The sequence below is a fragment of the Pseudorasbora parva genome, chromosome 25 (genome assembly GCF_024679245.1).
Source record: "Pseudorasbora parva isolate DD20220531a chromosome 25, ASM2467924v1, whole genome shotgun sequence".
In the NCBI taxonomy this organism is placed as follows: Eukaryota; Metazoa; Chordata; class Actinopteri; order Cypriniformes; family Gobionidae; genus Pseudorasbora; species Pseudorasbora parva.
In genome coordinates this window covers 34,152,056-34,173,291 of record NC_090196.1, presented here as the reverse complement: position 1 = coordinate 34,173,291, position 21,236 = coordinate 34,152,056, and the positions used below count along the sequence as shown (strand labels likewise).

General features: G+C 38.5%; 1 protein-coding gene across 1 annotated transcript; it reads right to left on the bottom strand.

Annotated features, from left to right (window-relative positions):
* Positions 1 to 334: 334 nt before the first annotated feature.
* plex9.1 (PML-like exon 9.1) lies at positions 335 to 19,674 on the bottom strand. The gene is made up of 3 exons (XM_067436497.1): positions 19,289 to 19,674; positions 19,059 to 19,121; positions 335 to 955 (listed from the first exon to the last, which is right to left on the bottom strand). The coding sequence occupies exons 1-3, from the start codon at positions 19,422 to 19,424 to the stop codon at positions 432 to 434; spliced, it is 723 nt and encodes a 240-aa protein (XP_067292598.1). The 5' UTR covers positions 19,425 to 19,674; the 3' UTR covers positions 335 to 431.
* Positions 19,675 to 21,236: the final 1,562 nt, after the last annotated feature.

The window sequence follows — 21,236 nt, the reverse complement described above, 5'->3', positions numbered from 1 at the left end:
AGTTAGTGCGGGAAAAACACTAAACAACGACTTATATAGTGATGGGCCGATTTCAGAACAAAGCTTCGAACCGTTATGATTCAGTGAATCGATTCATGATTCATAACGGTTCAAACCTTTGTTTTGAAATCGGCCCATCACTATATAAGTCGTTATTTTTTTTGGCACACAAAAACTCTTCTGGCCTCTTCATAAATGATAGTAGAGGCGCTGTAGTGAGATGGGCTTTGTAACGACGTCTTTAGTGCCTTTATGGGTCTTGAGAGAGGAAATGACATTGGTGTCAATGAAGGCCTTTCTGAGCCATCGGATTTCAACACTAATATCTTCATCTGTGTGTGAAGATGAGCGGAGGTCTTACAGAACGATGAGGAATTAATGACACAATTTACATTTTTGTGTGAACTAACCCTTTAAGTTTAGTGCAACAGTCACCACAGGGTTATCTTGTGCCTCCTCACGAGTTGGCCGCTGGGTCTCCAGACGCGGTAAAGATCCTGCAGCGTCCTCACGTCCTCCGAGGCATCATGTGCGCCGTAAGCCTGGTGCAGGAAATGCTCCACTAGGAAAGGCTGTGAGTATTTCTGCAGCTGGAACATCTCCCTGCTCAGTGTCAGCGTGTCCACGCATCCCGACACCGCGCGCTCAAACTCCTCCAGCAGGTCGTAATCCGCCAGGACGCGCGTCAGGATGGGCCAGTCGAAGCGCCGGCTGTTGTGTCCCACCAGGAAAGGCCTGCGGAAGGTCTTGAGGAAGGAGATGAAGTCTCTGAGGGCCCGTGTGTGAGGGACGGTGGGAACGGGCCGGCGGTGGAAGAGCAGTGATTGGCCGTCGACCGTGAGACCCGTGACTCGAGACGCCCCGTCGGTCATGCTGCAGCGGGGCAGGAGATACGCGTTAAACGCCCGATCCCCGCTGATCGCCGACAGCTGCACGATATCACACGCAGACGTGTCTGAGGAGAGGGAAAACATTAATTTTAATATTACAAAGGCATTATGGGATGCCATTTTTATATATTATACACTATATTATACACTTATATATATATATATATAAAAAAAGTATATATATATACATACACATACACTGTATTTTCCGGACTATAAGTCACACTTTTTTCATAGTTTGGCTAGTCCTACTGACTTATAGTCAGGTGCGACTTATATCAAATTTAGTTCGTACTGACTGACAACAATAAACATTTAGCTACGTCTACAGCCGGGGCTCTATGCTGCTCCTGTAGCCTAAACCTGAAGAAATTAACTCAAAACTGAAAACAACTCTTAGCAGAAATATTAACTTAAAGACAACAACTGAGAAAGACTGAACACCAACAAAATGGCCACATAAAGAAAATGCTTGTGGTGAGCAGAGAGGCTGAGGGCCCGTGAGAGCGGGACGAGGCCGGTCGGTAATAATAATGAGCGAGAGCTGCGCGCTGCACCGGTCTCGTGTCTCATGGAGGAGTGACGGGACCATGAAGGAGGAGCGACGACAGTGAAGGACGAGAGAGGACCAGGCCTGGATTTATGTTATGTTTTGTATACATTTTGTTGTGTGTGTGCTTTACTTTTATTTTGTTTATTTTTGGTTTGATTAAAAGTCTTTAAATGTTTGCCGGTTCCCGACTCCTTCCTTCCCATCTACGAACTCTGGTACAATCCTATTCTGCACATTACAAACTGCATGTAGAAAAATATGCAGCCAAGAACGATTCCCACAGCGTTCGTCTCGCGCAGCTGAGCGTTGCTCAATCTGTGGACTCGTTCCTCCAGCTCTGGCCATCTCTCTCTCAGTCCGTGATTAGCTTTCTTTGTTTTCTTCATTACAGTTAAAGTAACGTCTGCTTTTTGTCAGTCTCTCACAAGTTTCTCACTCACTTCAAACTTTCTTTCTGCTGCTCGATTACGCACAGAGAGCGGGCGCTTCTGCCCTAATGCGACTTATTGTCCAGTGCGACATATGTTATTTTCCTCTTCATGACGCATTTTTTGACTGATGCGACTTATACTCCGGAGCGACTTATAGTCTGGAAAATACGGTATATTTGATTTCGCCCGGCAACTCAGTCTGGAAACCTGTACATTAATTTCTACTGCTTCTGTTACACTTTTGCGGGAACCAATGCCGGCCCGTGAGGTTGTGGAGCCCTAGGCAAGATCATAAAAATTGGCCCAATTGGAGTTAAAAAAAAATTATATTAAGATTGAGGGGGCCCCCCAAGATAAGGCGGGGCCCTAGACCACCGCCTATATTGCCTAATGGAAAGGCCGGCTCTGGCAGGAACCAATCACAGACTGACTTATCCACCTGGCACAATATTGGCGGGTTTAGCGATGGGTTGTTGCCCGTTGATCACGCCTCTTGTGCTCTGATTGGTTGAAGGACTATCTAATATCATACAGAGTCATTTGAACTATGCCCGTTGATCACGCCTCTTGTGCTCTGATTGGTTGAAGGACTATCTAATATCATACAGAGTCATTTGAACTATGCCCGTTGATCACGCCTCTTGTGCTCTGATTGGTTGAAGGACTATCTAATATCATACAGAGTCATTTGAACTATGCCCGTTGATCACGCCTCTTGTGCTCTGATTGGTTGAAGGACTATTTAATATCATACAGAGTCATTTGAACTATGCCCGTTGATCACGCCTCTTGTGCTCTGATTGGTTGAAGGACTATCTAATATCATACAGAGTCATTTGAACTCTGCCCGTTGATCACGCCTCTTGTGCAGTAGAAAATACAGAGCAGACTCCCCAGACCAATGTTCAATCTTAAACTGAGGTTGGTCTGGTGATAGCCAGACAAACAATTACATGCATTGTCCTTTTAACCACATTTTTACCTAAAAATCAACCAATTAAGTTTCTTTAGGCATCATGGGATGGTTATCTCAGATATTTTACACTTAATATTTTCCTTGTACAGAATGTTACTGTTAAATAAAATTCATTGTTTTAAAATATAATATTTTTTCCAGATATAGTTAACCAATAGTTTTTTTTTTTTTTATGTAGCATTTTGGATGATTTTTTTCATACTTTAAACTAATTAGGGTATTTTTCACCTGTAAATGCGACTCTGGACCACAAAAACAGTCATACGGGTCAATTTTAGGTTCATAAGCTTAAAATGTGAGATTTATACATCATCTGCATAAATAATCTTTCCATTGATGGATGGTTTGTTAGGATAGGACAATATTTGTAATCTTGAGGGTGCAAAAAATCTAAATATTGAGAAAATCTCCTTTAAAGTGGGCCAAATTAAATCCTTAGCTATCCATATTACTAATAATACATTTATGATATATTTACAGTAGGAAATTTACAAAATATATTAGTGGAACATGATCTTAATATCCTAATGATTTTTGTCAATAAAGAAAAATTGATCATTTTGACCCAAACAATGTATTGTTGGCTATTGCCACAAATATACGCGTGATGCATGACTGGTTTTGCTCTCCAGGGTCACGTATATATTTACTATTCATAATGATTAAAATTCATTCGGTAATACATTAATCTATAAAATAGGAATTAATTGTATACATACTAACAATTCCTAATAGATTTATCAGAAGCATATGACATTTATATAAACTTAGTGTTCAACATAATATTCATTATATAAAGCTTAACAGATTATAACTGTTATTAACCCTGCTGACAAACAATAGAAACCCTTATAGGATTTGTAATGGGAACTACTAAACTACTGGCATTTTGCTGCCTTCTATTGGTGGCATATTAACAACAACAACAACATTAAATCCTACTGGAATATGACCCAAAACACACTGAAACCATGGTTTGTAATGGTGTTTTTAGTGGAAACCATTACAACTTCTGTGATTGTTTCGATTGTTTCCCCCCCAGGCAACCAAACAAGTAAATACAGTCTGTAGAAGTATGTGTAAGAGAATTATAGTGTGTGTAAGAGAATTATAGTGTGTGTAAGGGCGTTATCTGTGTGTAAGAGAGTTATAGTGTGTGTAAGAGAGTTATAGTGCGTGTAAGAGAATTATAGTGTGTGTAAGGGCGTTATCTGTGTGTAAGAGAGTTATAGTGTGTGTAAGAGAGTTATAGTGTGTGTAAGGGCGTTATCTGTGTGTAAGAGAGTTATAGTGTGTGTAAGAGAGTTATAGTGTGTGTAAGAGAATTATAGTCTGTGTAAGGGCGTTATCTGTGTGTAAGAGAGTTATAGTGTGTGTAAGAGAGTTATACTGTGTGTAAGAGAGTTATAGTGTGTGTAAGGGCGTTATCTGTGTGTAAGAGAGTTATAGTGTGTGTAAGAGAGTTATAGTGTGTGTAAGAGAATTATAGTCTGTGTAAGGGCGTTATCTGTGTGTAAGAGAGTTATAGTGTGTGTAAGAGAGTTATACTGTGTGTAAGAGAGTTATAGTGCGTGTAAGGGCGTTATCTGTGTGTAAGAGAGTTATAGTGTGTGTAAGAGAGTTATACTGTGTGTAAGAGAGTTATAGTGTGTGTAAGAGAGTTATACTGTGTGTAAGAGAGTTATAGTGTGTGTAAGAGAGTTATAGTGTGTGTAATAGAGTTATAGTGTGTGTAATAGAGTTATAGTGTGTGTAAGAGAGTTATAGTGTGTGTAAGAGAGTTATAGTGTGTGTAAGAGAGTTATAGTGTGTGTAAGAGAGTTATAGTGTGTGTAAGAGAGTTATAGTGTGTGTAAGAGAGCTATAGTGTGTGTAAGAGAGTTATAGTGTGTGTAAGAGAGTTATAGTGTGTGTAAGAGAGTTATACTGTGTGTAAGAGAGTTATAGTGTGTGTAAGAGAGTTATACTGTGTGTAAGAGAGTTATACTGTGTGTAAGAGAGTTATAGTGTGTGTAAGAGAGTTATAGAGCGCGTAAGAGAGTTATAGTGTGTGTAAGAGAGTTATAGTGCGTGTAAGAGAGTTATAGTGTGTGTAAGAGAGTTATAGTGTGTGTAAGAGAGTTATAGTGTGTGTAAGAGAGTTATAGTGCGTGTAAGATAGTTATAGTGCGTGTAAGAGAGTTATAGTGCGTGTAAGATAGTTATAGTGTGTGTAAGAGAGTTATAGTGTGTGTAAGAGAGTTATAGTGCGTGTAAGAGAGTTATAGTGCGTGTAAGCGAGTTATAGTGTGTGTAAGAGAGTTATAGTGTGTGTAAGAGAGTTATAGTGTGTGTAAGAGAGTTATAGTGTGTGTAAGAGAGTTATAGTGTGTGTAAGAGAGTTATAGTGCGTGTAAGAGAGTTATAGTGCGTGTAAGCGAGTTATAGTGCGTGTAAGAGAGTTATAGTGTGTGTAAGAGAGTTATAGTGTGTGTAAGAGAGTTATAGTGTGTGTAAGAGAGTTATAGTGTGTGTAAGAGAGTTATAGTGTGTGTAAGAGAGTTATAGTGCGTGTAAGATAGTTACAGTGCGTGTAAGCAAGTTATAGTGCGTGTAAGAGAGTTATAGTGTGTGTAAAAGAGTTATAGTGTGTGCAAGGGCGTTATAGTGTGTGTAAGGGCGTTATCTGTGTTTAAGAGAGTTATAGTGCGTGTAAGAGAGTTATAGTGCGTGTAAGAGAGTTATAGTGTGTGTAAGAGAGTTATAGTGCGTGTAAGAGTTATAGTGCGTGTAAGAGAGTTATAGTGCGTGTAAGAGAGTTATAGTGTGTGTAAGAGAGTTATAGTGCGTGTAAGAGAGTTATAGTGCGTGTAAGAGAGTTATAGTGCGTGTAAGAGAGTTATAGTGCGTGTAAGAGTTATAGTGCGTGTAAGAGAGTTATAGTGCGTGTAAGAGAGTTATAGTGCGTGTAAGAGAGTTATAGTGTGTGTAAGGGCGTTATCTGTGTGTAAGAGAGTTATAGTGCGTGTAAGAGAGTTATAGTGCGTGTAAGAGAGTTATAGTGCGTGTAAGAGAGTTATAGTGCGTGTAAGAGAGTTATAGTGTGTGTAAGGGCGTTATCTGTGTGTAAGAGAGTTATAGTGTGTGTAAGAGAGTTATAGTGTGTGTAAGAGAGTTATAGTGCGTGTAAGAGAGTTATAGTGCGTGTAAGAGTTATAGTGCGTGTAAGAGAGTTATAGTGCGTGTAAGAGAGTTATAGTGCGTGTAAGAGAGTTATAGTGTGTGTAAGGGCGTTATCTGTGTGTAAGAGAGTTATAGTGCGTGTAAGAGAGTTATAGTGCGTGTAAGAGAGTTATAGTGCGTGTAAGAGAGTTATAGTGTGTGTAATAGAGTTATAGTGTGTGTAAGAGAGTTATAGTGCGTGTAAGAGAGTTATAGTGCGTGTAAGAGAGTTATAGTGCGTGTAAGAGAGTTATAGTGCGTGTAAGAGAGTTATAGTGCGTGTAAGAGAGTTATAGTGCGTGTAAGAGAGTTATAGTGCGTGTAAGAGAGTTATAGTGTGTGTAAGGGCGTTATCTGTGTGTAAGAGAGTTATAGTGTGTGTAAGAGAGTTATAGTGCGTGTAAGAGAGTTATAGTGCGTGTAAGAGAGTTATAGTGCGTGTAAGAGAGTTATAGTGCGTGTAAGAGAGTTATAGTGTGTGTAAGGGCGTTATCTGTGTGTAAGAGAGTTATAGTGTGTGTAAGAGAGTTATAGTGCGTGTAAGAGAGTTATAGTGCGTGTAAGAGTTATAGTGCGTGTAAGAGAGTTATAGTGCGTGTAAGAGAGTTATAGTGTGTGTAAAAGAGTTATAGTGTGTGCAAGGGCGTTATAGTGTGTGTAAGGGCGTTATCTGTGTGTAAGAGAGTTATAGTGCGTGTAAGAGAGTTATAGTGCGTGTAAGAGAGTTATAGTGTGTGTAAGAGAGTTATAGTGTGTGTAAGAGAGTTATAGTGTGTGTAAGAGAGTTATAGTGTGTGTAAGAGAGTTATAGTGCGTGTAAGAGAGTTATAGTGCGTGTAAGAGAGTTATAGTGCGTGTAAGAGAGTTATAGTGCGTGTAAGCGAGTTATAGTGCGTGTAAGAGAGTTATAGTGTGTGTAAGAGAGTTATAGTGTGTGTAAGAGAGTTATAGTGTGTGTAAGAGAGTTATAGTGTGTGTAAGAGAGTTATAGTGTGTGTAAGAGAGTTATAGTGCGTGTAAGATAGTTATAGTGCGTGTAAGCAAGTTATAGTGCGTGTAAGAGAGTTATAGTGTGTGCAAGGGCGTTATAGTGTGTGCAAGGGCGTTATAGTGTGTGTAAGGGCGTTATCTGTGTTTAAGAGAGTTATAGTGCGTGTAAGAGAGTTATAGTGCGTGTAAGAGAGTTATAGTGTGTGTAAGAGTTATAGTGCGTGTAAGAGAGTTATAGTGCGTGTAAGAGAGTTATAGTGCGTGTAAGAGTTATAGTGCGTGTAAGAGTTATAGTGCGTGTAAGAGAGTTATAGTGCGTGTAAGAGAGTTATAGTGCGTGTAAGAGTTATAGTGCGTGTAAGAGTTATAGTGCGTGTAAGAGAGTTATAGTGCGTGTAAGAGAGTTATAGTGCGTGTAAGAGAGTTATAGTGCGTGTAAGAGAGTTATAGTGCGTGTAAGAGAGTTATAGTGTGTGTAAGGGCGTTATCTGTGTGTAAGAGAGTTATAGTGTGTGTAAGAGAGTTATAGTGTGTGTAAGAGAGTTATAGTGCGTGTAAGAGAGTTATAGTGCGTGTAAGAGAGTTATAGTGTGTGTAAGGGCGTTATCTGTGTGTAAGAGAGTTATAGTGCGTGTAAGAGAGTTATAGTGTGTGTAAGGGCGTTATCTGTGTGTAAGAGAGTTATAGTGTGTGTAAGAGAGTTATAGTGTGTGTAAGAGAGTTATAGTGCGTGTAAGAGAGTTATAGTGCGTGTAAGAGTTATAGTGCGTGTAAGAGAGTTATAGTGCGTGTAAGAGAGTTATAGTGCGTGTAAGAGAGTTATAGTGCGTGTAAGAGTTATAGTGCGTGTAAGAGAGTTATAGTGCGTGTAAGAGAGTTATAGTGTGTGTAAGAGAGTTATAGTGCGTGTAAGAGAGTTATAGTGTGTGTAAGAGAGTTATAGTGTGTGTAAGGGCGTTATCTGTGTTTAAGAGTTATAGTGCGTGTAAGAGAGTTATAGTGCGTGTAAGAGAGTTATAGTGCGTGTAAGAGAGTTATAGTGCGTGTAAGAGAGTTATAGTGCGTGTAAGAGAGTTATAGTGCGTGTAAGAGTTATAGTGCGTGTAAGAGAGTTATAGTGCGTGTAAGAGAGTTATAGTGTGTGTAAGAGAGTTATAGTGCGTGTAAGAGAGTTATAGTGTGTGTAAGAGAGTTATAGTGCGTGTAAGAGAGTTATAGTGCGTGTAAGAGAGTTATAGTGTGTGTAAGAGAGTTATAGTGTGTGTAAGAGAGTTATAGTGTGTGTAAGAGAGTTATAGTGCGTGTAAGCGAGTTATAGTGCGTGTAAGAGAGTTATAGTGTGTGTAAGAGAGTTATAGTGTGTGTAAGAGAGTTATAGTGTGTGTAAGAGAGTTATAGTGTGTGTAAGAGAGTTATAGTGTGTGTAAGAGAGTTATAGTGTGTGTAAGAGAGTTATAGTGCGTGTAAGAGAGTTATAGTGCGTGTAAGCGAGTTATAGTGCGTGTAAGAGAGTTATAGTGTGTGTAAGAGAGTTATAGTGTGTGTAAGAGAGTTATAGTGTGTGTAAGAGAGTTATAGTGTGTGTAAGAGAGTTATAGTGTGTGTAAGAGAGTTATAGTGCGTGTAAGATAGTTATAGTGCGTGTAAGCAAGTTATAGTGCGTGTAAGAGAGTTATAGTGTGTGTAAAAGAGTTATAGTGTGTGCAAGGGCGTTATAGTGTGTGTAAGGGCGTTATCTGTGTTTAAGAGAGTTATAGTGCGTGTAAGAGAGTTATAGTGCGTGTAAGAGAGTTATAGTGTGTGTAAGAGAGTTATAGTGCGTGTAAGAGTTATAGTGCGTGTAAGAGAGTTATAGTGCGTGTAAGAGAGTTATAGTGTGTGTAAGAGAGTTATAGTGTGTGTAAGAGAGTTATAGTGCGTGTAAGAGAGTTATAGTGTGTGTAAGAGAGTTATAGTGCGTGTAAGAGAGTTATAGTGTGTGTAAGAGAGTTATAGTGCGTGTAAGAGAGTTATAGTGTGTAAGAGAGTTATAGTGCGTGTAAGAGTTATAGTGCGTGTAAGAGAGTTATAGTGCATGTAAGAGAGTTATAGTGTGTGTAAGAGAGTTATAGTGCGTGTAAGAGAGTTATAGTGCGTGTAAGAGTTATAGTGCGTGTAAGAGAGTTATAGTGTGTGTAAGAGAGTTATAGTGTGTGTAAGAGAGTTATACTGTGTGTAAGAGAGTTATAGTGTGTGTAAGGGCGTTATCTGTGTGTAAGAGAGTTATAGTGTGTGTAAGAGAGTTATAGTGTGTGTAAGAGAATTATAGTCTGTGTAAGGGCGTTATCTGTGTGTAAGAGAGTTATAGTGTGTGTAAGAGAGTTATACTGTGTGTAAGAGAGTTATAGTGCGTGTAAGGGCGTTATCTGTGTGTAAGAGAGTTATAGTGTGTGTAAGAGAGTTATACTGTGTGTAAGAGAGTTATAGTGTGTGTAAGAGAGTTATACTGTGTGTAAGAGAGTTATAGTGTGTGTAAGAGAGTTATAGTGTGTGTAATAGAGTTATAGTGTGTGTAATAGAGTTATAGTGTGTGTAAGAGAGTTATAGTGTGTGTAAGAGAGTTATAGTGTGTGTAAGAGAGTTATAGTGTGTGTAAGAGAGTTATAGTGTGTGTAAGAGAGTTATAGTGTGTGTAAGAGAGTTATAGTGTGTGTAAGAGAGCTATAGTGTGTGTAAGAGAGTTATAGTGTGTGTAAGAGAGTTATAGTGTGTGTAAGAGAGTTATACTGTGTGTAAGAGAGTTATAGTGTGTGTAAGAGAGTTATACTGTGTGTAAGAGAGTTATACTGTGTGTAAGAGAGTTATAGTGTGTGTAAGAGAGTTATAGAGCGCGTAAGAGAGTTATAGTGTGTGTAAGAGAGTTATAGTGCGTGTAAGAGAGTTATAGTGTGTGTAAGAGAGTTATAGTGTGTGTAAGAGTTATAGTGTGTGTAAGAGAGTTATAGTGCGTGTAAGATAGTTATAGTGCGTGTAAGAGAGTTATAGTGCGTGTAAGATAGTTATAGTGTGTGTAAGAGAGTTATAGTGTGTGTAAGAGAGTTATAGTGCGTGTAAGAGAGTTATAGTGCGTGTAAGCGAGATATAGTGTGTGTAAGAGAGTTATAGTGTGTGTAAGAGAGTTATAGTGTGTGTAAGAGAGTTATAGTGTGTGTAAGAGAGTTATAGTGTGTGTAAGAGAGTTATAGTGTGTGTAAGAGAGTTATAGTGCGTGTAAGAGAGTTATAGTGCGTGTAAGCGAGTTATAGTGCGTGTAAGAGAGTTATAGTGTGTGTAAGAGAGTTATAGTGTGTGTAAGAGAGTTATAGTGTGTGTAAGAGAGTTATAGTGTGTGTAAGAGAGTTATAGTGTGTGTAAGAGAGTTATAGTGCGTGTAAGATAGTTACAGTGCGTGTAAGCAAGTTATAGTGCGTGTAAGAGAGTTATAGTGTGTGTAAAAGAGTTATAGTGTGTGCAAGGGCGTTATAGTGTGTGTAAGGGCGTTATCTGTGTTTAAGAGAGTTATAGTGCGTGTAAGAGAGTTATAGTGCGTGTAAGAGAGTTATAGTGTGTGTAAGAGAGTTATAGTGCGTGTAAGAGTTATAGTGCGTGTAAGAGAGTTATAGTGCGTGTAAGAGAGTTATAGTGTGTGTAAGAGAGTTATAGTGCGTGTAAGAGAGTTATAGTGCGTGTAAGAGAGTTATAGTGCGTGTAAGAGTTATAGTGCGTGTAAGAGAGTTATAGTGCGTGTAAGAGAGTTATAGTGCGTGTAAGAGAGTTATAGTGTGTGTAAGGGCGTTATCTGTGTGTAAGAGAGTTATAGTGCGTGTAAGAGAGTTATAGTGCGTGTAAGAGAGTTATAGTGCGTGTAAGAGAGTTATAGTGCGTGTAAGAGAGTTATAGTGTGTGTAAGGGCGTTATCTGTGTGTAAGAGAGTTATAGTGTGTGTAAGAGAGTTATAGTGTGTGTAAGAGAGTTATAGTGCGTGTAAGAGAGTTATAGTGCGTGTAAGAGTTATAGTGCGTGTAAGAGAGTTATAGTGCGTGTAAGAGAGTTATAGTGCGTGTAAGAGAGTTATAGTGTGTGTAAGGGCGTTATCTGTGTGTAAGAGAGTTATAGTGCGTGTAAGAGAGTTATAGTGCGTGTAAGAGAGTTATAGTGCGTGTAAGAGAGTTATAGTGTGTGTAATAGAGTTATAGTGTGTGTAAGAGAGTTATAGTGCGTGTAAGAGAGTTATAGTGCGTGTAAGAGAGTTATAATGCGTGTAAGAGAGTTATAGTGCGTGTAAGAGAGTTATAGTGCGTGTAAGAGAGTTATAGTGTGTGTAAGGGCGTTATCTGTGTGTAAGAGAGTTATAGTGTGTGTAAGAGAGTTATAGTGCGTGTAAGAGAGTTATAGTGCGTGTAAGAGTTATAGTGCGTGTAAGAGAGTTATAGTGCGTGTAAGAGAGTTATAGTGTGTGTAAAAGAGTTATAGTGTGTGCAAGGGCGTTATAGTGTGTGTAAGGGCGTTATCTGTGTGTAAGAGAGTTATAGTGCGTGTAAGAGAGTTATAGTGCGTGTAAGAGAGTTATAGTGTGTGTAAGAGAGTTATAGTGCGTGTAAGATAGTTATAGTGCGTGTAAGCAAGTTATAGTGCGTGTAAGAGAGTTATAGTGTGTGTAAAAGAGTTATAGTGTGTGCAAGGGCGTTATAGTGTGTGTAAGGGCGTTATCTGTGTTTAAGAGAGTTATAGTGCGTGTAAGAGAGTTATAGTGCGTGTAAGAGAGTTATAGTGTGTGTAAGAGAGTTATAGTGCGTGTAAGAGTTATAGTGCGTGTAAGAGAGTTATAGTGCGTGTAAGAGAGTTATAGTGTGTGTAAGAGAGTTATAGTGTGTGTAAGAGAGTTATAGTGCGTGTAAGAGAGTTATAGTGTGTGTAAGAGAGTTATAGTGCGTGTAAGAGAGTTATAGTGTGTGTAAGAGAGTTATAGTGCGTGTAAGAGAGTTATAGTGTGTGTAAGAGAGTTATAGTGCGTGTAAGAGTTATAGTGCGTGTAAGAGAGTTATAGTGCATGTAAGAGAGTTATAGTGTGTGTAAGAGAGTTATAGTGCGTGTAAGAGAGTTATAGTGCGTGTAAGAGTTATAGTGCGTGTAAGAGAGTTATAGTGTGTGTAAGAGAGTTATAGTGTGTGTAAGAGAGTTATACTGTGTGTAAGAGAGTTATAGTGTGTGTAAGGGCGTTATCTGTGTGTAAGAGAGTTATAGTGTGTGTAAGAGAGTTATAGTGTGTGTAAGAGAATTATAGTCTGTGTAAGGGCGTTATCTGTGTGTAAGAGAGTTATAGTGTGTGTAAGAGAGTTATACTGTGTGTAAGAGAGTTATAGTGCGTGTAAGGGCGTTATCTGTGTGTAAGAGAGTTATAGTGTGTGTAAGAGAGTTATACTGTGTGTAAGAGAGTTATAGTGTGTGTAAGAGAGTTATACTGTGTGTAAGAGAGTTATAGTGTGTGTAAGAGAGTTATAGTGTGTGTAATAGAGTTATAGTGTGTGTAATAGAGTTATAGTGTGTGTAAGAGAGTTATAGTGTGTGTAAGAGAGTTATAGTGTGTGTAAGAGAGTTATAGTGTGTGTAAGAGAGTTATAGTGTGTGTAAGAGAGTTATAGTGTGTGTAAGAGAGTTATAGTGTGTGTAAGAGAGCTATAGTGTGTGTAAGAGAGTTATAGTGTGTGTAAGAGAGTTATAGTGTGTGTAAGAGAGTTATACTGTGTGTAAGAGAGTTATAGTGTGTGTAAGAGAGTTATACTGTGTGTAAGAGAGTTATAGTGTGTGTAAGAGAGTTATAGAGCGCGTAAGAGAGTTATAGTGTGTGTAAGAGAGTTATAGTGCGTGTAAGAGAGTTATAGTGTGTGTAAGAGAGTTATAGTGTGTGTAAGAGAGTTATAGTGTGTGTAAGAGAGTTATAGTGCGTGTAAGATAGTTATAGTGCGTGTAAGAGAGTTATAGTGCGTGTAAGATAGTTATAGTGTGTGTAAGAGAGTTATAGTGTGTGTAAGAGAGTTATAGTGCGTGTAAGAGAGTTATAGTGCGTGTAAGCGAGATATAGTGTGTGTAAGAGAGTTATAGTGTGTGTAAGAGAGTTATAGTGTGTGTAAGAGAGTTATAGTGTGTGTAAGAGAGTTATAGTGTGTGTAAGAGAGTTATAGTGTGTGTAAGAGAGTTATAGTGCGTGTAAGAGAGTTATAGTGCGTGTAAGCGAGTTATAGTGCGTGTAAGAGAGTTATAGTGTGTGTAAGAGAGTTATAGTGTGTGTAAGAGAGTTATAGTGTGTGTAAGAGAGTTATAGTGTGTGTAAGAGAGTTATAGTGTGTGTAAGAGAGTTATAGTGCGTGTAAGATAGTTATAGTGCGTGTAAGAGAGTTATAGTGTGTGTAAAAGAGTTATAGTGTGTGCAAGGGCGTTATAGTGTGTGTAAGGGCGTTATCTGTGTTTAAGAGAGTTATAGTGCGTGTAAGAGAGTTATAGTGCGTGTAAGAGAGTTATAGTGTGTGTAAGAGAGTTATAGTGCGTGTAAGAGTTATAGTGCGTGTAAGAGAGTTATAGTGCGTGTAAGAGAGTTATAGTGTGTGTAAGAGAGTTATAGTGCGTGTAAGAGAGTTATAGTGCGTGTAAGAGAGTTATAGTGCGTGTAAGAGAGTTATAGTGCGTGTAAGAGTTATAGTGCGTGTAAGAGAGTTATAGTGCGTGTAAGAGAGTTATAGTGCGTGTAAGAGAGTTATAGTGTGTGTAAGGGCGTTATCTGTGTGTAAGAGAGTTATAGTGCGTGTAAGAGAGTTATAGTGCGTGTAAGAGAGTTATAGTGCGTGTAAGAGAGTTATAGTGCGTGTAAGAGAGTTATAGTGTGTGTAAGGGCGTTATCTGTGTGTAAGAGAGTTATAGTGTGTGTAAGAGAGTTATAGTGTGTGTAAGAGAGTTATAGTGCGTGTAAGAGAGTTATAGTGCGTGTAAGAGTTATAGTGCGTGTAAGAGAGTTATAGTGCGTGTAAGAGAGTTATAGTGCGTGTAAGAGAGTTATAGTGTGTGTAAGGGCGTTATCTGTGTGTAAGAGAGTTATAGTGCGTGTAAGAGAGTTATAGTGCGTGTAAGAGAGTTATAGTGCGTGTAAGAGAGTTATAGTGTGTGTAATAGAGTTATAGTGTGTGTAAGAGAGTTATAGTGCGTGTAAGAGAGTTATAGTGCGTGTAAGAGAGTTATAATGCGTGTAAGAGAGTTATAGTGCGTGTAAGAGAGTTATAGTGCGTGTAAGAGAGTTATAGTGCGTGTAAGAGAGTTATAGTGTGTGTAAGGGCGTTATCTGTGTGTAAGAGAGTTATAGTGTGTGTAAGAGAGTTATAGTGCGTGTAAGAGAGTTATAGTGCGTGTAAGAGTTATAGTGCGTGTAAGAGAGTTATAGTGCGTGTAAGAGAGTTATAGTGTGTGTAAAAGAGTTATAGTGTGTGCAAGGGCGTTATAGTGTGTGTAAGGGCGTTATCTGTGTGTAAGAGAGTTATAGTGCGTGTAAGAGAGTTATAGTGCGTGTAAGAGAGTTATAGTGCGTGTAAGAGAGTTATAGTGCGTGTAAGAGAGTTATAGTGTGTGTAAGAGAGTTATAGTGTGTGTAAGAGAGTTATAGTGTGTGTAAGAGAGTTATAGTGCGTGTAAGAGAGTTATAGTGCGTGTAAGAGAGTTATAGTGCGTGTAAGAGAGTTATAGTGCGTGTAAGCGAGTTATAGTGCGTGTAAGAGAGTTATAGTGTGTGTAAGAGAGTTATAGTGTGTGTAAGAGAGTTATAGTGCGTGTAAGAGAGTTATAGTGTGTGTAAGAGAGTTATAGTGCGTGTAAGAGAGTTATAGTGTGTGTAAGAGAGTTATAGTGTGTGTAAGAGAGTTATAGTGTGTGTAAGAGAGTTATAGTGTGTGTAAGAGAGTTATAGTGTGTGTAAGAGAGTTATAGTGTGTGTAAGAGAGTTATAGTGCGTGTAAGATAGTTATAGTGCGTGTAAGCAAGTTATAGTGCGTGTAAGAGAGTTATAGTGTGTGCAAGGGCGTTATAGTGTGTGTAAGGGCGTTATAGTGTGTGCAAGGGCGTTATAGTGTGTGTAAGGGCGTTATCTGTGTTTAAGAGAGTTATAGTGCGTGTAAGAGAGTTATAGTGCGTGTAAGAGAGTTATAGTGTGTGTAAGAGAGTTATAGTGCGTGTAAGAGTTATAGTGCGTGTAAGAGAGTTATAGTGCGTGTAAGAGAGTTATAGTGCGTGTAAGAGAGTTATAGTGCGTGTAAGAGTTATAGTGCGTGTAAGAGAGTTATAGTGCGTGTAAGAGAGTTATAGTGCGTGTAAGAGAGTTATAGTGTGTGTAAGGGCGTTATCTGTGTGTAAGAGAGTTATAGTGTGTGTAAGAGAGTTATAGTGTGTGTAAGAGAGTTATAGTGCGTGTAAGAGAGTTATAGTGCGTGTAAGAGAGTTATAGTGTGTGTAAGAGAGTTATAGTGCGTGTAAGATAGTTATAGTGCGTGTAAGAGAGTTATAGTGCGTGTAAGAGAGTTATAGTGTGTGTAAGAGAGTTATAGTGTGTGTAAGAGAGTTATAGTGTGTGTAAGAGAGTTATAGTGCGTGTAAGCGAGTTATAGTGCGTGTAAGAGAGTTATAGTGTGTGTAAGAGAGTTATAGTGTGTGTAAGAGAGTTATAGTGCGTGTAAGCGAGTTATAGTGCGTGTAAGAGAGTTATAGTGTGTGTAAGAGAGTTATAGTGTGTGTAAGAGAGTTATAGTGTGTGTAAGAGAGTTATAGTGTGTGTAAGAGAGTTATAGTGTGTGTAAGAGAGTTATAGTGCGTGTAAGAGAGTTATAGTGCGTGTAAGCGAGTTATAGTGCGTGTAAGAGAGTTATAGTGTGTGTAAGAGAGTTATAGTGTGTGTAAGAGAGTTATAGTGTGTGTAAGAGAGTTATAGTGTGTGTAAGAGAGTTATAGTGTGTGTAAGAGAGTTATAGTGCGTGTAAGATAGTTATAGTGCGTGTAAGCAAGTTATAGTGCGTGTAAGAGAGTTATAGTGTGTGTAAAAGAGTTATAGTGTGTGCAAGGGCGTTATAGTGTGTGTAAGGGCGTTATCTGTGTTTAAGAGAGTTATAGTGCGTGTAAGAGAGTTATAGTGCGTGTAAGAGAGTTATAGTGTGTGTAAGAGAGTTATAGTGCGTGTAAGAGTTATAGTGCGTGTAAGAGAGTTATAGTGCGTGTAAGAGAGTTAAAGTGTGTGTAAGAGAGTTATAGTGCGTGTAAGAGAGTTATAGTGCGTGTAAGAGAGTTATAGTGCGTGTAAGAGAGTTATAGTGTGTGTAAGAGAGTTATAGTGTGTGTAAGAGAGTTATAGTGCGTGTAAGAGTTATAGTGCGTGTAAGAGAGTTATAGTGTGTGTAAGAGAGTTATAGTGCGTGTAAGAGAGTTATAGTGTGTGTAAGAGAGTTATAGTGTGTGTAAGAGAGTTATAGTGCGTGTAAGAGAGTTATAGTGCGTGTAAGAGTTATAGTGCGTGTAAGAGAGTTATAGTGTGTGTAAGAGAGTTATAGTGCGTGTAAGAGAGTTATAGTGTGTGTAAGAGAGTTATAGTGCGTGTAAGAGAGTTATAGTGTGTGTAAGGGCGTTATCTGTGTGTAAGAGAGTTATAGTGCGTGTAAGAGAGTTATAGTGCGTGTAAGAGAGTTATAGTGCGTGTAAGAGTTATAGTGCGTGTAAGAGAGTTATAGTGCGTGTAAGAGAGTTATAGTGTGTGTAAAAGAGTTATAGTGCGTGTAAGAGAGTTATAGTGTGAGTAAGGGCGTTATCTGTGTGTAAGAGAGTTATAGTGCGTGTAAGAGAGTTATAGTGTGTGTAAGAGAGTTATAGTGCGTGTAAGAGAGTTATAGTGCGTGTAAGAGAGTTATAGTGTGTGTAAGAGAGTTATAGTGCGTGTAAGAGAGTTATAGTGCGTGTAAGAGTTATAGTGCGTGTAAGAGAGTTATAGTGCGTGTAAGAGAGTTATAGTGCGTGTAAGAGAGTTATAGTGTGTGTAAGGGCGTTATCTGTGTGTAAGAGAGTTATAGTGCGTGTAAGAGAGTTATAGTGCGTGTAAGAGAGTTATAGTGCGTGTAAGAGAGTTATAGTGTGTGTAAGAGAGTTATAGTGTGTGTAAGAGAGTTATAGTGCGTGTAAGAGAGTTATAGTGCGTGTAAGAGAGTTATAGTGCGTGTAAGAGTTATAGTGCGTGTAAGAGAGTTATAGTGCGTGTAAGATAGTTATAGTGCGTGTAAGCAAGTTATAGTGCGTGTAAGAGAGTTATAGTGTGTGTAAAAGAGTTATAGTGTGTGTAAGAGAGTTATAGTGTGTGTAAGAGAGTTATAGTGTGTGTAAAAGAGTTATAGTGTGTGCAAGGGCGTTATAGTGTGTGTAAGGGCGTTATCTGTGTTTAAGAGAGTTATAGTGCGTGTAAGAGAGTTATAGTGCGTGTAAGAGAGTTATAGTGTGTGTAAGAGAGTTATAGTGCGTGTAAGAGAGTTATAGTGCGTGTAAGAGAGTTATAGTGTGTGTAAGAGAGTTATAGTGCGTGTAAGAGAGTTATAGTGCGTGTAAGAGTTATAGTGCGTGTAAGAGAGTTATAGTGCGTGTAAGAGAGTTATAGTGCGTGTAAGAGAGTTATAGTGCGTGTAAGAGAGTTATAGTGCGTGTAAGAGAGTTATAGTGTGTGTAAGGGCGTTATCTGTGTGTAAGAGAGTTATAGTGCGTGTAAGAGAGTTATAGTGCGTGTAAGAGAGTTATAGTGCGTGTAAGAGAGTTATAGTGTGTGTAATAGAGTTATAGTGTGTGTAAGAGAGTTATAGTGTGTGTAAGAGAGTTATAGTGCGTGTAAGAGAGTTATAGTGCGTGTAAGAGTTATAGTGCGTGTAAGAGAGTTATAGTGCGTGTAAGAGAGTTATAGTGTGTGTAAAAGAGTTATAGTGTGTGCAAGGGCGTTATAGTGTGTGTAAGGGCGTTATAGTGTGTGTAAGGGCGTTATCTGTGTGTAAGAGAGTTATAGTGCGTGTAAGAGAGTTATAGTGCGTGTAAGAGAGTTATAGTGCGTGTAAGAGAGTTATAGTGCGTGTAAGAGAGTTATAGTGTGTGTAAGCGAGTTATAGTGCGTGTAAGAGAGTTATAGTGCGTGTAAGAGAGTTATAGTGCGTGTAAGAGAGTTATAGTGTGTGTAAGAGAGTTATAGTGCGTGTAAGATAGTTATAGTGCGTGTAAGCAAGTTATAGTGCGTGTAAGAGAGTTATACTGTGTGTAAGAGAGTTATACTGTGTGTAAGAGAGTTATAGTGCGTGTAAGAGAGTTATAGTGCGTGTAAGAGAGTTATAGTGCGTGTAAGCGAGTTATAGTGCGTGTAAGAGAGTTATAGTGTGTGTAAAAGAGTTATAGTGTGTGCAAGGGCGTTATAGTGTGTGTAAGGGCGTTATCTGTGTGTAAGAGTTATAGTGTGTGTAAGGGCGTTATCTGTGTGTAAGCAAGTTATAGTGTTTGTAAGGGCGTTATAGTGCGTGTAAGGGCGTTATCTGTGTGTAAGCAAGTTATAGTGTTTGTAAGGGCGTTATAGTGCGTGTAAGGGCGTTATAGTGCGTGTAAGGGCGTTCTAGTGTGTGTAAGGGAGTTATAGTGTGTGTAAGGGCGTTATAGTGTGTGTAAGGGCGTTATATGTGTGTAAGCAGGTTATAGTGTTTGTAAGGGTGTTAAAGTGCGTGTAAGGGCATTATAGTGTGTGTAAGGGCATTATAGTGTGTGTAAGAGAGTTATAGTGTGTATAAAAGAGTTATAGTGTGTGCAAGGGCGTTATCTGTGTGTAAGCAAGTTATAGTGTTTGTAAGGGCGTTATATAGTGTGTGTAAGCGAGTTATAGTGTGTGTAAGCGCGTTATAGTTTGTGTGAAAGAGTTATAGTGTGTGTATGGGCGTTATATAGTGTGTAAGAAGAGAGAGTTGTACCCAGCCCGGTGGTCTCCAGGTCGAAAAACACCGGCGTCTCTTCATCGCGGATCATGGCCAAATCTGTCAAAACAAACCACCATGAATCACGCCTTTAGTCATAACGTTACTGTTGCGGAAGTGGCACAGTGAATCTCCATGACACAAACAACCATTTTAACCCTTCGACATAAAACAAAGCTTTAGTATTGTTTAGTGAACAAATGTAGAGAGAAAACACTCGAACTCACCGCTCGCACGCGCGCTCGTGATCCACCGGAACAGCCGAAGCGGGACTCTCGCGAACGAACTAATCAAGCACATGATCAGTTCGATCAGCGAATTGCTTTGCTTGGCCACTGATTTCTCGCGATTAGACTCTTTCATCTTGGCGTCTCGGATCGGTTTCGTTTCTCCTCAGCGATCACATTCGCTTTTATTATGAGAACTGATGATGAATCCATGACGAATGAGCGCTCAACCATGGCAACTGAAGTTTGTTTGTATGTACAGTTGTTCCTTAAAGGGATAGTTCATCCGAAAATAAAAAACAGTCATCATTTACTCGCCCTCAAGATGTTTCAAACATGTACAAGTTTCTGCTGAACTCAAAAGATGATATTTGGAAGAACGTCGTTAACCAAACAGTTGATGGACCCGACTTACAGTCATTTTCTCTCTCTCCATACTATAGAATCATATGGCAAGCCAGTTTAACATTTAATCTTTAAAACGTACTAGTATGTATCTATTTTAATGCTACTAGTACTTATTGTTTAGGTACTACCTTTTTAAAACATACTAGTAGCTATTATAATGGTGCGTCCCAAATCGCATACTGTCCATCCAAAATAGTATTCAAAAATAAAATGTGTATGTCTCAAAGCGTAGTATGTTTTGAAATCAAAGTGCAGATCGACGTGCACTCTAATATCGCCCAGAACTAATTGCGAGTTGGAGAAAGATGCCAATGAAACTACAAAGTAAAAAAGCAATTATGACGGATGCGAGTTTAAAGTCCTCATGAAATCAAAATTGACCCTATTTACTTTGTTAGCACACATAATATGTCTTAGGGTGAACAATTAATCCATGCAAGAAAAAAATTGTCGTGGTAATCTTTAATCCAAATCTGAGAAGTGTGTTCCTTCTCAGATGATGTCAGTTTGACAGCTTAGGTTTTAAAAAGCTTAACCACACCGCTTCAACCGTTAGTCTCCTATAAGCGATCAATGGAGAGCTGGAGCGCTGAAGTAAACTTTCTTGCTATTTCTGGGTCACTGGGACTTTAAGTAGAGAGGTTTAGATAAAGGGGTTTGAGTGATCAATTATCAGTATTTAACCTGACGAAAACATTTATTCAGTGTTATCCACATTATATTTCACCTGCAGCAGCATTGTGAACTTTTATAATGATACATTTGCCCATTAACTTTAAACACATCATTATATTTAAACTGCAAACACGAGTCTTTGCATTAAAGACCCACAAATAGCAGATCAACATGCTACTAACTACATTTCTCTTCAATACGGTAGGAAATTAAACTGAATTTGGAGGATTTTAACAGTGGTGATGATTGACAGGACAGTTTAAACAGTTATGGGATGCTCGTAACTAAGCGACAGAGTCCTTTAAAGATGAAGTAGTATGTCACAAAGCTTGCATACTCTTCTGCTACACTCAAAATAGTACTTTTTATTCACAAAAAGAGCACATACTTTTAGGTCATAGTATAATTAGGCGAATTGGAATGGAGCATAGTCTAGATACTGGTACTCATTCATTAGATACTAGTACCTATTAAATTGGTACCACTGCTTATTTATTAGATACTAGTACTTATTCATTAGTTAATAGTACTTATTAGATACTAGTACTTATTCATTAGTTAATAGTACTTATTAGAGACTAGTACTTATTCATTAGTTAATAGTACTTATTAGATACTAGTACTTATTCATTAGTTAATAGTACTTATTAGATACTAGTACTTATTCCTTAGTTAATAGTCCTTATTTATTATTTAATAGTAGCCTACTTATTCATTAGTTACTAGTACTTATTAGATACTAGTACTTATTCATTAGTTACTAGTACTTATTAGATACTAGTACTTTTTCATTAGTTAATAGTACTTATTAGATACTAGTACTTATTCATTAGTTTATATACACTCTAAAAACTAATACTATGAT

Coding starts and splice junctions, on each gene's coding strand:
- plex9.1 (XM_067436497.1), bottom strand. CDS start 19,424: ATGAAAGAGTCTAATCGCGAGAAATCAGTGGCCAAGCAAAGCAATTCG. Junction 19,122..19,288: donor CACGAGCGCGCGTGCGAGCG/GTGAGTTCGAGT, acceptor TTGTTTTGACAG/ATTTGGCCATGATCCGCGAT. Junction 956..19,058: donor CCTGGAGACCACCGGGCTGG/GTACAACTCTCT, acceptor CCCTCTCCTCAG/ACACGTCTGCGTGTGATATC.